An 18,633-nucleotide genomic window follows, 5' to 3' on the forward strand; every position below is an offset into this window, starting at 1 on the left:
TACAGACACGGGTGGTTGGCTCACCTCTGGTTTCATGATGGATAAGCCTGGGTTCCAGGAAACAGGAAGGGAACGATATACTCTTCTTGCTTCCTCTCTTTTGTTTTCCATGGATACCCGGAAGGCAAGCTCTAGATAAGAGGGAAAAGGTCCTTCTAGACCTTCCCTTCCTGGGCCTGGGTTCTGAGGGGTGCAGAAGTAAGGAGAGCCTCCACCTTTGCCCTGGGGGAAAGGGGGAGCATGACCTGTCTTCGGGAGCCACATCTAGGGCCCACAGGGGAGTTTGTTGAGGTCTGCGGGGTCTGAGAGCAACTGTATTTAAGGAACCATGTGTTGCTTTTTCTTCTCTATGTTACAACACCCTGTATGGTTTTGCTACACCTTTCCTAAAATGTGGAGATGTTTTCTCTGCTACCAACTCTGGTGGCTGTGAGCATTTATTTGTGGTTTATGGGAACAGATGAGTCTCTGGTTTTAAATGAATTAATGATGCAAGTCTGGAACATGGGCTTGAAACTACGAAGTGGAAGTTACCTTGGACAAGTAAATTTATATTCTTGCACTTGCACATGGCAGGTCGAGTGATACCTAACTTGGCATCAGTTCATCTGGAAAAGACCCAGGGGGCTTCTTTGTCACGGTCCTTGTGTGAGGCCACAGGACCAGGAGGCTACTAGAGTTGCCTGGGCAGTCGCAGCAACAAGGGTAGAGCGAGGCACCAAGAGCATGGCTCACAGTCAGAGCTGGGAAATAGCCTCCACACGCAGGCTGCTCTTTCCCCTTCAGCTTGCTGCCTAATTGATAGATCCACTAGTGTATGATTATTCTCACCAAGTAAACATAATTGGAGTGGTGCTTTGTGCATGTGTGTGCATGTGTGTATGTGTGCACGCATGTGTACATCTTTATCCCTCAGCTTTAAATCATAAGGTGGCTTGTTATTCACCTTTTATCAGAAGAAAACCGTATTGGTTTCTCATCAGAAAAACGCAAGCATGATGAGACCCATTTTTCTAGGTAATTTCTGACCAGGAAGATGAGCACTTAGTTCAGTGCTTAGCCAATGGTAGGTACTGAGCAACTGAAGACCAAATACAGAGCATTTGGTTTCTTCTGCTTTCAAAGAATGATTGCTCATCAGCGTCTGTTTTCTAACTATCTTTTGGTCCTGCCGCCATTCCTGAGCGCTCTCTGCAACTCACCATTGGCTTTGACATTGCATTGGCCCTTTAGGTATCCTTGACTAATTTCTTTATCTTCCCCTTCTAGCCTGTCACTCTGATTATTACCGTCAAGCACTTAGTGTGCAGCCCATTTATTGCCCATTCCTGGTGGAGAAACAATGACGATCCATCTTGAGTTGTGACAGTGTTTGCTGAAGGCAAATTGCAGTGAGTTTAAAGAAGTGCAACCAAAATGATAAGGAAATCATGGAGGAATTGTCTTATTTAGCTCTGTCGACTGGGCAGCAGGAGCTTAAGAGTCAGGGGGTTGGATGGCATACACAGAGAAGACAGCTAGCGAGATAAGCTCTGGATCTGGACTCAGCAAGAATGTGATTCAGTGAAGGGATGGCTTAGGCTGTATGTCAGAACAGCAAGAATTTAAACACATAAGCTGTTTGCGGCACTGAATTGTACTACTTATACTAACCTGGTTCTTTTCTGGGATGGGTTGGGGCTGACTAGCATGTCAGTGGTCTTCCGGCATTATCATGATCAGGGTTACAGGAGCTCCCTTCCCCTTTAGCCTTGTCCTCGATAATCCCTCCCCATGCATCCTGTTCCTCGGCCATACCTAACCATTAATGTTTTCTGGGCCCTAAATTTGATTTTCTGTCCCAAATCTTCACTGCCCCTTCTGTGGGGAGGGTCTTCCCACCCTCTTTTTCCTCCATCTTTAGGACAGTGTACACCTTCCCTCCTTTGGGAAGGCCCCACTGCCTGGGACCCCACTTGGCTCCTGAGGCCCTTCCCCCATTTGAAAGTGATTAATCTAGAGCCTAAGCTTCTCAGCGTGGTATATAAATTCCTCATGATTTTTGACTTGACGAATCTGCTTCCCTTTCTAACTTTATCACCGACTGTACCCCGCCTTGCTTCTTCTCTCAGAAATGCCTGACAAACATGGTCATTCACTCAGGGATGCTGTGGAGATACTGCAGGCTGTGGGTTCTGTGGTAACCCCACTGATCTGCTACCCTCTCTGCGTGTGTCTGCTGCTTTTTAGAGGAAACTCAGGAAATACCTCCCCTGGGAAGCCCTCCTTGCACTTGGCCCCCAATTGTCTGGAATAGAGTAAATAAGCCTCAGAGAATAATTTTTGTGAATTTAATAAAGAAGATGCACTTTCCCAGTGTCCCAGAAATTTCAGTCTTATTAATCATCCTAGAGAAACTCATGAATTTCTGTTCCCTGTGCTTAGTTAGCTCTGGCTTTCCACTTACTGCTTTGTGTTATAATGGCCTGTCTCTGAACGAGGCTCAGACACTCCAGTGCTGTGACTGGGCTCACTCATCCTTGTATCACAGAGCCCTACACTTAGTAGGTACTCAGAAGATGTTTGCTGAATGAATGAATGAAGCATGCATGATTGAAGTATAGGAAAAAGGGAGGGGCCAGTATGATTGCTTAGTAGCTATGTTAAAGAGCACAGATACAACTCACAGGACATGACCTAGGTATATATGGGAAGAATTTGCTTTTTTTTTGTTTGTTTGAGATGGAGTTTCCCTCTTGTTGCCTAGGCTGGAGTGCAACAGCTCACTGCAACCTCTGGCTCCCAGCTTCAAGCAATTCTCCTGCCTCAGCCTCCTGAGTAGCTGGAATTACAGGCATGCACCACCATGCCTGGCTAATTTTGTATATTTAGTAGAGAAGGGATTTCTCCATGTTGGTCAGGCTGGTCTTGAACTCCTGACCTCAGGTGATCCACCTGCCTTGGCCTCCCAAAGTGCTGGGATAATAGGCGTGAGCCACCGCACCTGGCCCTGCTTTTTAATCTTGCAAATCCTCTTCCCTGCATGGAAGTGCCGTTGTCTTTGTGAGAAGACGGTGGGAGCTTTGCTGATGTGGTAGAAGTGGCAGGAGTTGGTTACTGTGATGACTGGTGAATGCAGGATTAAGTTTTTTTTTTTTTTTAGATGGAGTCTTGTTATGTTGCTCAGGCTGACCTCAAATTCCTGGGCCCAAGCAATCCTCCTGCTTCAGCTTCCCAACTAGCTGAGACTTCAGGTGCATGCCACCTAGGATTAACCCAGCTAGGATTAACCTTTTGATAGAGAAATCTGCTATCAAAATATAATGCCCAGCTAGGATTAACCTTTTGATAGAGAAATCTGCTCTTTAAAAAATTTATTATGAGGTAATTTGAACATATAAAAAGTTATAAAGAGAATAATATAGTGAACATTCATGTATTATATGTTCATTAGATTTAGAAATAAAACATCACCTAGATTAAGAAATTAAGCACCATTAACCCAGCTGAAACTTTTTAACCATTATCCTGATTTGGTATTTAACATTCTAATGTAATCTTTTATACCTTCACATGCTACGTGTGTATATGTATGATATATATACATTTTAATATATTTATGTTTATATTGTTGCAAAATATTGATATATAACGTTATTCTTTTGCAACTTGCTTTTTTCAGCATTATAGCTATATGGTAGACCATATAGTTTTATCTACCATATAGATTTATCTATATTTATCTACCATATAGATTTGTCTACCATATCCATCTGGATTGATACATGTAGTACTGGTTAATTTGTATTGCTATATAGTATTCCAGTTAATATATCTTGTTAGTGGATATTTTCGTTGCTTCCAATTTGTTTCTTTTACACAGTGCCACTGTGAATACTTTTGTTTTATATCCTTGTGCACTCATCTGAGTTTCTCAAGGATGATTAATAAGAGTGGAATTTCTGGGTCATTGGGCATGTGTATCTTCTTGCTTATTAAATTTTACAAAAATTATACTCTGAGGCTTATTTACTCCATTCTTAAAAAAAAGTCTTTATGACTCCTCTTTATATGTGTCATTTATATTGCTTCAAATGTAGTAGATCCAAGATAACAATTCGGTTGAAACTGAAGAGACCCATTTAAGTCTAATCTATGAGTCCAACATATAAAGCTGAGAAGCTGGTTTAAAACAGAGACAGGTATATGGAATGTTCCTATTTATATAAACTCCTAAATAAAAGAAATTAGGTCAGATAAAGTAGGTTGTTCTGCACTTCCTTTTACACATTTTATTGATTTTTAACCAAAGAGCATTTTAGATTATTTTTAGACTCTAGATGGCTCACTGTGGAGCTATCTGTTGTGTGAATATTTGAGCAAGTGAATAAGTTAATGGAGTTATAGAATAGAACATAAGAACAATCAAATATAATGGCATACAATTAAAATTAAATTAGGGTCTCTGAGCTGAGGTGTTAAAGAGAAAGATTCATGGTCGGGAAAGGTCCCCACATGGCTTTGCTGACAATCTGGCTGAAGGCTACCATTTATGCGGCACCTCCCTTCTGCCAACATCCCTGTCTGGTGGCAGAATGCTGACAAAAATCACTGTTTTATCGATTTCTTTGTTACAGGCTCAGAACCTGGGGAGGCCTAACATGTTTCTCTGGGCTGCAGCCCTGCCACCTCCATTGGCAAGCCCTCCATGGTCTTTGTGGGCAGGACATACTTGAGTTTTCTCCCTGCTCGCCGTTGTAAAAAGCTGGCTGCCTTCAGGTGCATCTCTAGCAGGCTGGTGAATACTGCCAGCGTGGGGTGTTGTGGATAGATGGGCTTTATCTAGCACTTTGCACTAAAGCCCTGTTGCTGAGGAATTGTGGCTGGTTTCCTGGAGATAACACCTAATCCTGGCTAGGTGCCTTATGACGTAGGGTAGGGATTATTGAGTCATTTATTCACAAACCCTGTGAACTCATGAGAGATGTGTAGTTTACTGTTGAGTTTCACCTGAAAGGGCCACTCAGAACATTCTTGAAGTAGTGTAGTGGTGAGCTAGGACTACAGAACAAAGTACCACAAAATATGGCTTACTTAGTACAAGCAACAGAAATGTTTTGTCTCACAGTTCTGGAGGCTCGAAGTCTGAGATCAAGGTGTGGGCAGAGTTGGTTCCTTCTGAGAGCTGGGAAGGGAAGGATCTGTTCCAGGCCTCTCTCTTTGGCTTGTAGATGGCCATCTTCTCTACATGTCTCTTCATGTCATCTTCCTTCTATGTGTGTTGGTTATGCATCCAGATTTCCCCCTTTTTAGGGATACTGGTTATGTTGGATTGAGGTTCACCCTGATGACCTCCCTTTAACTTGATTACCTCTGTAAAGACCCAATTCTTTTTTTTTTTTTTTTTTGAGACGGAGTTTCGCTCCTGCCACCCAGGCTGGAGTGCAGTGGCGTGATCTCGGCTCACCGCAACCTCTGCCTCCTGGGTTCAGGCAATTCTCCTGCCTCAGCCTCCTAAGACCCAATTCTAAATGAAGTCACATTCTGAAGTGTTAGGAGGTAGGACTTACAAAATACGAATTTTGGAGGACATGATTCAACTCATAACAGGTAGTAGCACAGTGTAGGATTATGTGGGAATTGTTAAAAAGCTATTTGTAATCATTAGATTTTCAGCTACTGGGAAGATTATCGTTCTAGATGTTTTCGCACATTTACAGTCATTCTTTCTGACAGACACAGGAGCACATTCACAGTTTGGGGCCATAGACTGGGTCTGGTACAGTCAGCTTATTTACTTGCTAACTTCTACCAAGGAAGTTTTGGAAACAGTTTAAAAAGAGAGAAAATTTTGTCTCTAGAAGACATATGAATTGATTTTTTTTCCCTTTAAGAGTTTATTGCCTGAAGGCTTGCCTTGTAGCTATTTTTTTCACTTGTTTCAAGTTTTAATTGTATCAAAAGAAATACCTGAAAACTGTTTCTTTTTGTTCTAGACTTAAAAGAAATTGTATTTGTCATCCAGAGTCAAAGTAATTCTTTTCATGCAAAGAGAGCAGAGCAATTAAAAAAAAGCATCTTGCAGCAGGCTGCAGATCTTACACAGGTGCGTAGTGATGGCTTGGTGGTGGGCGGGGGGCGGGGGCGGTGTTCTGCTAGTTATGTATTTCTTGATTACCTTTATGTTTTCCAAAACACTGGATCTGTAGAGAATCAGTTTTTATTTAGATGAGTATACCTCTTCTGACTCATTTTGCTTATTTAATGTTGAGTATTTGTTGTTGAAAATGTTTTGGTCAGCTGGGCTCAGTGGTTCATGCCCGTAATCCCAAAACTGTGGGAGGCTGAGGTGGGTGGATCAGTTGAGGTCAGGCATTCAAGACCAGCCTGGCCAACATGGCAAAACCCCATCTTTACTAAAAATACAAAAATTAGTGGGGTATGGAGTTGCATGCCTGTAATCCCAGCTACTCAGGAGACTGAGGCAGGAGAATTGCTTGAACCCGGGAGGCAGAGGTTGCAGTGAGCTGAGATCACACCACTGCACTCCAGCGTGGCTGGCAGAGAGGGACTCTGTCTAAAAAAAAAAAAAAAGAAAAAGAAAATGTTTTGGTTAATTTCTAATGCACAAAGTATCATATTCTAAATTTGTGTTTGTGTATGTATATATATATATATACACACATGCATATATATATAAATTTGAGAGCTGTATAATTGTGTGGGGCAACTGTGGATTTGTCACGACGTATGATAAAAGGAAGTAGAAGAAATAACTTTAAAGGCAAGGCTTAAAATAGAGATAATTAATGTTCAAAATTTTGGTAACAAGTTCAAGGCAATTTTCATGTTGGAATAACATTTTCATTAATCTTAGTGCAGTGCTTCCTCTATGAGTCTCTTAATCTACTTTTTAATTGGATGTCATTAATTTAACTTTTGATTTGATTTATAATGTAATATTCCAGAAGGATTATGTAGAGAAAAATCTATGTATGCAGGTACATTTTAATAACATTTAAAATAGGCATGAACAGAATCTGAAGCTGCCCTGAATAATGCTGTAGGTTTGGGGTGAGGGAGGATCTACCTCGTGCTGCCATATAGGTGGTGGAAACCACCTTTAGCTAGGTCAGTCCATCAAGACCTCTGGACCACGTTGTGATGGCCTTCAAGACCAAAGTGCTTGCCTGTAGGTAAGTGCCATCCCCTTGTTCCCCCAGGAAAGAACTCTTTGACAAGAGACATATGTGCATGACAGATGCCTGCTTTCTTTCTCTTCATGTATACTGGAAAATAAAGGGTCAGAAATGTCAGTGGAAACATAAACAGCTTTTATAGTATTCAAGGCAAGGAACTGCTTGGAATAAGGTTTATTGTGTTTAGTCTTTAAATGCTTTATATATAAACTGTATCAAACTGGCCTGCGTCCCTGCAAGGCCAGGTTCTCTGGGTTGCTGTACTTGAACCATCATACTTTCTCAAGGGAGAGGAAAGAAATACATGCTATAGATAGACTGGTTTTCAGTAGTCAGAGATAGAAGCAGCTTGATACGTTACCAATCATTCTTTTTTCTGGAAACCTAACTTTTGGAGGTTTTCTTCCACTAACCCTTCCTGGATTTTATTAGAGAGGCAGACATTGCAGGACCTTGACTGGCTTCCTCCATCTGCTCTGCTGGAGGTGATAGTGGGGTGGCCAAGTGCAGGCTGTTGCAGGGAGGAGGAGGAGCCAGGAGCCCAGATAATCCTTCTCTCAGGTGGGTCTAGGGAAGCTCTAACTGAATTTTGCTTAGTCAGACCTTGGCAATTACCGCAAATTATGTGATCAGTGATGACCTCAGAAGCACAGTTAGGCATCCTTTACTCACGTGAATTATCAGCACACTTTTCCTTATGTCACCTGCATGTGTCCCTGTTCCCAGCAGTACCTTTCATCTTGCAGAGACAGGTTTGTGTTTTTTAGACTATGTATCTTCCCCATTTAATCCATACCAATAGTCCTTGCCATTGATATGGATAGCGACACCCCTTGCCAGAATATGCCCCTATACTTCCTCTACTGTTCATCTATCTTATTTTTGGCCAATTTTATTTCTGTGCAAATGGATATTCATTGCTGGCTCTCTACCTGCCTTTCCCCTTTCCTTCTTCTAGGAAGAGTAGTTTTCAGAGCACCTTCGAGCAGGGCAAGGTTCCTGGGACTTGGTTTACAGTGGGGATAAGGCATGTGGATACATTTTGGTGGGAAGCAATAGAATCATAAAGTATTCCTTCTTCTTTCTCTCAGGAAAAAATGAGAGTTGAGAGGGTGCTGCTGGGGGCTGGGTATGCCTGCTTTTTTGAGAGTCCCTGAGGCTTTGCAAAGGATAGAGCCCAGGTGCAAGAGCACTGGACGCTTAAAACTGACTCTAGGCTCTGGGAGGATGGTTAGAGGTTCCCGTGTAAGCTGAACTTGGCAGTGGTATTTAGGAATGAAGAATGTGTGTTGTAGCTTCTCTTTGGTGTTTGTCAGGGTTGAGGCACAGTGGTAGGCAGCTGAGCAGGTGTGGATCTAGCAGAGCAGAAGGAACCCCCATTGCTTGTTCCCTTGTGCCAGGGCAGTTGCACCAGAGCTTATTAACTGAAGTTCCTGTCTCTGGATCCCAGCTTCATCATCTGCCGCTCACCCCCTTGTCCTCTATTTGCCGGTAATTTCAAACTTTTTATGGTTCTAGGATCACTTGGCATATTAGTCCATCCTTGCATTGCTATAAAGAAACACCTGGGACTGGGTCATTTATAAAGAAAAGAGGTTTAATTGGATCATGGTTTCATAGGCTGTACAGGAAGCATGGCAGCTTCTGGGGAGGCCTCAGAAAACTTTCAATCATGGCAGAAGTTGAACGGGAAGCAGGCACATCTCATGTGGCCAGACCAGGAGGGAGAGAGAAAGCGAGGAGGTGCTAAACAATTTAAAGCAACCACATCTCTCAGTAACTCACTTTCCTCACAGCAACACCAAGGGAGATGATGTTAAACTACAAGAAACTGGCCCCATGATCCGGTCACCTCCCACCAGGCCCACTTCCAACGTTGGGGATTACAGTTCCACCTGAGATTTGGGTGGGGACACAGATTCAGACCATATCCCATGCTCAGTCCCTGTGGCTTTGCGTATTACAGATCCTGTCTTCTTGTCAAGCTCGTGTAGTCCCCATAAAGGTTTTCTGTGCACCATCTTGACCCACAGTGCTAAGCTACTTCCTTTTTGGTACCACTTTTGTATCTTGTACAAACTTCTGTTATATACTTTTCATTGTGTATTGCTTACCTGTCTCTTTTACAAATTTTGACAGCAGAGAATAGACTGTGTCTTATGAGTTTTTAATTCTTCAAAACCAAGCACTGAATCCTTGAAAATCATGATGTTTTCTTTCCCAGAGTTACTTCTTCTCTGTTGTAATAGAAGTTTCCTTGTATTTCTCTTACATACAGTATGGCCCTTTGGCTGTACGTATGCATGCGTACACACACACACTGTATTAAATCACAAGTTCTTTGAAGGCAGACACTTTTTTTGGTCCTTCCATAGCACCTTGAACATAGTACATATTTAGCATATGGCAATTGAATTGACTCTAAAAATTTGTCAAATGAAAATGAAAATTTAAGTAAGTTATGTATTTTATTCCTGTTAACTCTTAAATGGATAATGGCCAACCTCCCTCCCTCTTAAAAATAAAATCGCTATTTACTTTTCTTAGTGAAGTCACAGGGTTTAGGAAGAAGAGTTGAAAAAAAATTAGGTATGAGCTGGTGCTAGAACAATATGATCTCATGATTAATTAAATCTTTTGGGGATAGTATGAAAAAGAACCAGAAGATTCACTTGACTGCTTTAACACAACATAATAGTGACTTAAAGAAGATGGAAATCTTTCAGTATTGAAACAAAAATTTAAAAAAAAAAAGAAGATGGAAGATGTACCTCTCTCCACCCAACAGTGTAGTCAGTGGGGGCCTGGGGAGGCGGCTCTGCTCTGGGTTCCTCTGTCCTTTGACTTAGATGAAGTGTCTTGTCCTGCCTGGTTGAAGCTGACCTACATTCTGCATTCCAGCATGTGGAGGCCAAGCTGCTTCCTTTTAAGGATCTTGTACCTTGAAGTTGTATATGTTGTGTCCCTTTATGTACCTGTGTCTAGGACATATCATGTGGGTACACCTGGGCTGGGAAGGGTGATGCCTGGTGGGGTGGCCCTGGGTTCAGCCAGAACTCAAGGGGTTCTGATCTTAGAAGGGAGAGGGGAGCGTGGATACTGGGGACAAATACGATGTCTCTGCCAAAGTCAGGATTTTCTCTATCAAGGACTCACCCAGTCTGCACAGTTTATCTATGAACCTCTCGTTCATTCTTTTGATATTTGAAGACATACTGTGGGCAAAGAACTGGGGATGCAAAGATCAACAAGATATAGTCTTTGTACTTGAAGAATGCACAGTCCCAGAGATGAGAAAAGTCATCAGCAGGCAGTTTTCAAGCAAGGTGGAAGAGCAGTGATAGAAGGGTATACGTGGCCCCTACCAGGTGATGTGGCGTGATGGGGTGCATGGGAGCTGAAGAGGGGATGTGTTGTTCAAGGAGGGATTTCTGAAAGAGCTGAGCTTGGAACTGAGCCTACCTGTTAGGCACTAGCTAGGTTGAGGCTGAGGTGGGACGGGGAGGGCTTCTTGGGTAAGGAGGATAGCAGATAAGGTGGTCAGGTGAGAAGTGGAGCACAGGTGTGTGGGCATTGATGCTGTCCTGGGCCAGTGGATGGTGAGTGTGGCAGTGTGGGCCACAGGCCTGGGAAGTCAGGAGGGAACATGGTCATGCAGAATTATATGTCCTCTGGGGAGCCGGGCCTTTCCAAGGGCTCTCCTGTCAGTCTGAGGTATATCTTTTTGGTATACGAGGCATTTAGCATCTCTTGCCTCTGGTAATACCTGAAGCAGTGACCACAGTCACTATTATAATTTAAAGTTCCTCTTGGTTGAGGATTACTACCAGGGTGTGCTGTTAGGGAGTAGACCTGGTAGAGTTTGTGTTTTAAAACCATCCCAGCCGGACACAGTGGCTTCTGCCTGTAATCTCAGCACTTTGGGAGGCCGAGGCAGGTGGATCACCTGAGGTCAGGAGTTCGAGATCAGCCTAATCAAAATGATGAAACCCTGTCTCTCCTAAAAATACAAAAAAATTACCCAGGCGTGGTGGTGGGTGCCTATAATCCCAGCTACTTGGGAGGCTGAGGCAGGAGAATCCCTGGAACAAGGGAGGCGGAAGTCAGAGTGAGCTGAGGTTGTGCCATTGCACTTCAGCCTCGGCAACAAAAGTGAAACTCAGTCTCAAAAAAAAAACAAAAAAACAAAACCATCCCCTGGTGGCCATAGGGAGAATGGCCAGGACGGGGCAAGGAACCTCATTCTAAAGCTGTGGGACTAGTTTCGGGCCTTGCTGCTCAGGGTGCGGGGGGCCTCTCTCCTCTCGGGGGGAGGGTCACAGACTACTGCATGCCCTCCACCACAGCAGTTTGAGAAAGCCCTGGGCTGGGGACAGGGCCATGGATCTGGCCAGGGGTGGTGTAGCGGGGCTGCAGGGCCAGAATGGTGGGAGGTGGACCCAGGCTGGAGAGAGTGGCAGGGATGCTCCCAGCTGGGACTCCGATGAGGTGGGGCTGCTGAGTGAGGCTGAGGACAGGTTCTCAGTTTTAAAGGGTGACAGTGATTTTGGGTGTCACATTCGAAGTGAGGGTGTGAGCAGCCGGAGGCTGGATATTTGTTTTGTGCTCAGGAGAAAGATTTGGCCAGAAGATGGTGGATTTGAGAGTAAGCAACGTACATAGGTAGTGGCTGGAAGCTTGAAGGTGCTGCTTCCAGGGGGAGCCATGGGCCCTGGGGGAAGACCAGTGTCTAGGGGCTGGGCAGAGTCAGAGCAGACTGAAGGGCAGTATGAAGGGATATGGAGAGGAGGGGTGATGTGGGATGCTGGAGACCTGAGGACCTGCCTGTCAAATCGCCATCAGTAATTCGACGTTTCCTGGAGGAGCCTCAGCGGGTCTCCGACTGCCTGACTGATCGTGATCGCGGCCTGCGCCCTGGCCTCGGAGTGCGGCCCACTCAGCATGCTTTGTTGTTGCTGAAACCACCACTGTTGTTATTTGTTTTTAACTGTGATTAAAAAAACACATAAAATTTACATTTTAAGTGTACAACTCAGCAGTATTAAGTGGAATCATGTTGTGAAACAGATCTCCAGAACTTTTTCATCTTGTCAAACTAAAATCTGTACCCATCGAACAGCTCCCCATTTCTCTCTTCCCCAGCCCCTGGCTACCACCATTCTGCTTTCTGTTTTATGAATAGGGTATTTGTCCCTTTGTGACTGGCTTATGTCACTTACTAATGCCTTCAGGGTTTCTGACAGACTGCGTTGATGCAGGTAACCTCCGTCCACTGTGATGGACATCATCTGTAGACCCCCGTTTCCTGGGATGCTCATTTGGCAATTCAGTATGCACCCCCAAGGTGTCCTTCAGTGTATCTGTTTACACTGTATCAGTATACACTTTTTACAGTGTATCAGTATAGACTTTGTCCTTCAGTGTATCTGTTCTGTCTTCAGACTCTAGAGGGAGGTGGGACCTGTTCCCTACTCTTTGCATCCTCCATAGCACCTAGTGGATTGCCAAACACACACAGCATTAGAAACTGTATTGCCGTTGATTCGTTTTCCTTAGCTTTTGAAGCTTAGGAATAGCTCCGTTTCTTTCAAGTATTTGACTCTTTTAGTACTTTCTTCTATTTATCTATTTAACTTTATTACGCTTATACTTAATTTAATTGTCCTTTATTTGCAATTTGCAGTTTAGGCAACCTGTTGAGTAGGGGACTTAGATTGCCACTAGGTGGCAATATTGGTTTTGCATTTAAAGGCAAATAATTAACCAATATTGTTAAGCAATGCACCCCCTCACCCCCAGCATTTAATTTCTGCGATAGTAAGTAGAGTCTAGACCGAAGCAATAAGGAAGCTTCCCTTTAATTATAAGATAGTCTCTTATTGTTGTTGTGAAAGTCTTTCCTTGGATGGAAGCCAGCTAAGAGCACTGAAGTAGTTAATGACAAAACTTTAATTTGCTCACAAGATCCAGAGTGAGCTGTTATGGCTTAGGTAATTTCATTTTTTGGATTAACAAGTCTTTTGGAAGTTGAACTATCCAGAAAGATTTTAGGATTTACGATTATACTTGATTCTGGATCGTGTTTTCTTTTACAGAGGTTTTTTTTTTTTTTTTTTTTTTCCATGCCACGTGTATGATTAAGAGTTGACTTTATTCCATGAATAGCACTTTAGAGATCCATGAATGGGGCCAGGTGTGGTGGTACTTGCCTGAACCTTGGGAGGCCTAGGCTGGCAGATCACCTGAGGTAAGGAGTTTGAGACCAGCCTGGCCAACATGGCAAAACTCTGTCTATACAAAAATACAAAACTTAGCTGGGTGTGGGCAAGCTCCTCTAATCCCAGCCACTTGGGATGCAGAGTCAGGAGAATCACTTGGACCTGGGAGGCAGAGGAGGTTGTAGTGACCACTGCACTCCAGCCTGGGCCACAGAGCAAGACTCCATCTCAAAAAAAAAAAAAAAAAAAAAAAAAAAAAATCCAGGAATGGCTGACAGCTAACATAGGGTCTGTAGACAATACTTGGGGTGTAGTAATGAGATAACTTAACCTGTAACTACATGAGAATAGAGAAATAAGATCAACTTCTGAGAATTAAATGCTGAAATTCACAAAGCATAGGGAGGCAAAGTCACTGGAAAGAGGCAGGAGGGCTCTTCAGTTAAAACTTAACTGGAGTCTATTTGTTTTTTGTTTTTTTTTGAGATGGAGTTTTTCGCTCTTGTTGCCGAGGCTGGAGTGCAATGGTGCAATCTCAGCTCACTGCAACCTCCACCTTCTGGGTTCAAGCAGTTCTCCTGCCTCAGCTTCCCGGATAGCTGGGATTACAGGCACCTGCTACCATGTCCCGCTGATTTTTTATTTTATTTTATTTTTAGTAGAGATGGAGTTTCACCATGTTGGCCAGACTGGTCTCAAACTCCTGACCGAGGTGATCCACCCACCTTGTCCTCCCAAAGTGCCGGGATTACAGGTGTGAGCCACCTCGCCCAGCCTACTGGAGGCTGTTTTAGGAAAGGGACATGATCTTCAGAAAGAACTGATGGCTCCCTCAGCTATGAGACCTGAGAAAGGGAAAAGCTAAGAGGCAGATGTCAGGGCATCCCAGTGCTGTGGTGGGAGCAGGCTGACTCTCAAAAGGGTGTCTCAGCAGCTTGGCGTGGCATCCATGCCTCTAAGGGACAGGATGTCTGGGACCCCAACTATGAAGGGTGCAGGTTACAATTTTAATTTCTTCATTGATTTGCCTACTGTGAACATTCATAAAAGTTGCTTGGTGAGGGAGAAGTCAGCAGTAAGTTTTATCATTTGAATATTTATCTGATAGCTCAAAATATATCTTCCTCCCACAATACCAGATGTCTAGAACTGCTGTTTAGTCATTACTCTGTCAGGTTGCACTTGACTGCAAAGTCTGCCAAAAAATTAAGGTGCAAAAATTTAGTGATTTCTGTGATTAGGCACCTGCCTCCAGCCATTCTCTTTGCTGCCTGTTTTGCCCCAAGGTGCTAAAATGCAGCCTTATTAAAAACACAAACATTTTTCATCATTAGAGTGTGAATATAAAAACAAGAAAGAACCTAAACTAAGTTTTTATCTGATATTTAATACTGTATCTTGAGTCGTTATAGAAGAGGTAAGCAGTTTCCCTTGTTTTCTAGAATAAAGGTCATTGTAAGTGGTCATTTCCGTCTCCAGTTTTGAAGCTTATCATGTAGTTATAATGGCTCTGAAGTTTATAATTATATGTTCTTTCCAATCTCTAACTCGGCTGACTTTATCAGGTTCTAGTCTATGTACAGAGTACCATTCTAGGTTGCTCAGGCACAAAGGATTAGAAAGTAATGTATTCTTGTTCTTATAAGGTAGATGGTAACTATTTCATAATATAAATGAGTATATCAGAAAGCAGAAATTACAAGTACCGAATCGGTGTTTTAAAGGAGTTACTCAATAGGCCGGGAACATCTGTAGTCCTCCCTATTCAGGAGGCTAAGGCGGGAGGATTGTTTGAACCTAAGAGTTTAAGACCACCTTGGGCAACATAGCAATACCCCATCTCAAAAGAAAAAAATGTCTACTCAACAAATATTAATTGGGCATCTATGGTTATATTAGAGACTTTTGAATGTAAAAAGACACACGGGGGCCTTGAGAATGACGATACATGTTTGAAGCTGTGTAGTAATATGTAAAGAGTATGAGCTGACACTGTGCTAATTGTACCTGCTGAGCCTGAATGAGGGAAGACTTCTGTGAAATCAGGTAGGAAAGACAGGGAAAATTAGGTGGAGGACATGTTTAGAACATAGTTCTGGAAGATAAAGACATGAATTGCCAGGAAGGTCTACTTTTGGGATGTCAGGTAAGAACTGGAATTTGTAAGGGAACAGTTTGTGGGATGAGTAGAATGTGTGTCGGGAGTAGAATGTGATCTTTTTAGATTGCAGGGAATGGAAAGGAGGGTTGGTGAGAGTGGGGATGGGGCTGATGACTGTGGCTTCCTAAATGCAGACCTGCACCTAGAAGAATACAGAGTTTGAAGAAGAGCTATTTTTTCCCCTGGGTTTTTTTTTCCCAGTGTCCCGGATGGAAGGGTAATGTGAAGTGATGAAGACTGACTCTTTAAAGGGGTATGCAAATAAAAAGCAAAGTGGGGATGAGGTAAGCAGAAACCCACAAGGAGAGTTAGGGTGATGATCTAATAAATCAGCTGCTTGAGTTTATTTTGTTCAGATGCCTTTTATGTGCACAGCATCTGTGTCAACTATGGGTTGACTTCTGTTTTTTTAACTTAAAATTCCTTCTTGGGTGGATATTTGTGTAAACATTCTTATATTAAATATATTGGGCTGGGCGCGGTGGCTCACGCCTGTAATACCAGCACTTTGGGAGGCCGAGGCGGGTGGATCACGAGGTCAAGAGATCGAGACCATCCTGGTCAACATAGTGAAACCCCATCTCTACTAAAAATACAAAAAATTAGTTGGGCATGGTGGCATGTGCCTGTAATCCCAGCTACTCGGGAGGCTGAGGCAGGAGAATTGCCTGAGCCCAGAAGGTGGAGATTGCGGTGAGCCGAGATCGCGCCATTGAACTCCAGCCTGGGTAACAAGAGTGAAACTCCATCTCAAAAAAAAAAAAAATTTTGTTCATTACATGAAACAGGAGACCAAACAGCTTAGCCTCTAGAGGTGATACTATTAAGTATCTTGAATTTATGCTGTGATAGAAAAGCTGTCACTGAGAGTCTTTTTGTTTTTTTCCTTCTAGAACCTGGGATCTAGCCACCAAGGGGATCCGATGCAGAGATAATCTTTCCTATAGGTTCAAAAGCATAGTAACACCTGTATAACACCATTATTGTTCTCCAAAGGAACTTTACATAAGATTATGTTAGAAGCAGTGAAGGAGAGAAGTTAAAGCATAATTGCATTGCTTTTAGTAGGTTCTAGTAAAGCAAGGATCCAAGAACCACTTGAAGACACTGAAGTAGGAACTTTAACCTCACCACAAAGCCAGGGTCATGCTTGGCCAGGGAATCACTTTGGATGGGGACCAGGGAAGTAAGCCACTGTAGAAGGAATATTTGGGGAGAGGGGTAGGTTTCTTATTAGGGGCAGAGGTTGGGAGGTCAGAGGTTGGGTTACATTTTCATCATTAGACCAAATGGAACTAACTTAGCTGCTTAGAGACCTCTATACTCTCTTCACCCTGAACTATATAGCTTTTGAAGAGAACAGACACTTGTAATTTTGTAGCCTTTTTTGGTGAAACGATAAACCTTTTATTTGAAACCTGGCATAATCTCAACCTTACAAATTATTTTTTTTTCTGCTGTTTGCAGAAAGTTTTGGAAATCATTATTTTCTTGAGAAAAGTTAGGCCCTTGGCCCATTAGTTAAAAAAAACAAAACAAAACCTGATTTTCATTTGTTAAGCCAGGAGAGCTAGCAGAGCCTTTCATAGATTATTGTAAAGAAGCATGAGAAAGATGGCTTGGCATTTTCTAATTTTAGAATTTTTTTTATTGACAGGGAGATTGTGTGAATTACTTCACTTAAAGGTTAACTTTGAGAGTCATGAGTGTGATTTATTGCCTCAGCTTTTTGGTGCTGTGTATCATTAAACTTTTGAGGTGAAAGTAGTTGGATGCTTAATGGCTTACTAAAAGTTAATTTTATTTTTAGAAATTGATAGGCATTAATTTTATTTTTATATATTAAATTGGAGACTTTATTACATTGCGGTTGGATGCAAATTTATCAATCCATTCATTGATTGAATACTTTGGGTAAGGGCCTGGGCAGGATGCCCCAGGAGAAAACGGAATTATTTTTATATACACATTTTTTCACTGAAATAACACTGTCCTTTTTCACACATACAACTAGCATCCTTAGAAACATCTTTTATACATGTGTCTTTATATAGAACTTCATGCATCACAGGAAATAGAACACTGAGACCCAAGGCCAAGTTGCTCAACAGTAATGAAATCTTCACACTATTTAGAAGGCTGTGTCATGACCATTTGTCTCTCTTTGGCTGCCCAGCATTTGAACCCCTTTGCTTCCTGGAGAAGTCTACACCCTGTGTCTCGGGGGAGCTGGGGCTTGTCCCATTAAGGGAGGCAGAGGCCAGGTGCTCAGGATTCCCGAGCTTAGGGGAGAGAGGGTCTCCCTTCCAGCATGGCATGTTGGATGAGTGTGGAGCTGGGGACCTCAAGAAGCAGTTAGCTTTAGGGCTCCCTCCCCTGGGGTGGCATTAGTGTCTAGTGGTGACAGTGGAGGCCAAAGCCAGCACATGCAAGTGTGCAGAGGAGGTGGGAGCCCCATGAGCATGGTGCCAGTGGTGTGTGATACCCAGCAGGGATGGCCTCTCTAGGGTGTAAGTCACTGTAGACTGTGCCATGCCCAGTGCCCATTGCTGGAAATGGTGCCTGCTCTCCAGGAGGCTTATTCTAGAGTGGGGAGCTGATCATTCCACTGGTTGAATTACTGTATGATTCAGCACAAACCTGACCCTCTGAGAACATAGGCAAGGAAAGCTGTGACCCTACATGGAAATGCAAGTAAAGGCTTTGTTATGGCGTTTGAACTAAGCCTTGAAGAAATGTAGTAAGAGTTTGGTAGACTCCTGTCTTGGGCAGCTTGAGGACTATCACTGAGGGAGGCAGTACATCGTGGGTGTCACTGGATATTAGGGAATGGATGAAGAAAAGAGGATGAGCTACTCTCAGCTAAGATGATGAGTTCATTTTTTGGAAAGGTAGAGTTTGAGGGATTAGTGAGACATCTAGTTTATAGGCCCAGGGTTTGGAGTAGAGAGAGTTGGAAACTATAGTAGTTACTGTAGCTTTTATCAAGTGGTCATAGTGATACACTATGCTGCCGCAGTTTTGAAGCATCAGCTCATTTAACTCTATGAATTAGTTGCTGTTGTTTTTTTTTTTT

At 43.0% G+C, this 18,633-nt stretch overlaps 1 protein-coding gene across 6 annotated transcripts in view; it reads left to right on the forward strand.

The window, feature by feature from the left end:
* Positions 1 to 18,633, forward strand: part of B3GLCT (beta 3-glucosyltransferase) — a 111,314-nt gene that overhangs the window by 24,337 nt on the left and 68,344 nt on the right. For all 6 annotated transcript variants that reach the window (XM_054256741.2, XM_035302444.3, XM_078375249.1 and 3 more), the window contains one exon: positions 5,976 to 6,085. In XM_054256741.2, coding sequence (XP_054112716.1) covers positions 5,976 to 6,085 — 110 coding nt within the window. The remainder of the gene's footprint in view (positions 1 to 5,975; positions 6,086 to 18,633) is intronic.

Source organism: Callithrix jacchus, chromosome 5 (assembly GCF_049354715.1).
Source record: "Callithrix jacchus isolate 240 chromosome 5, calJac240_pri, whole genome shotgun sequence".
NCBI lineage: Eukaryota > Metazoa > Chordata > Mammalia > Primates > Cebidae > Callithrix > Callithrix jacchus.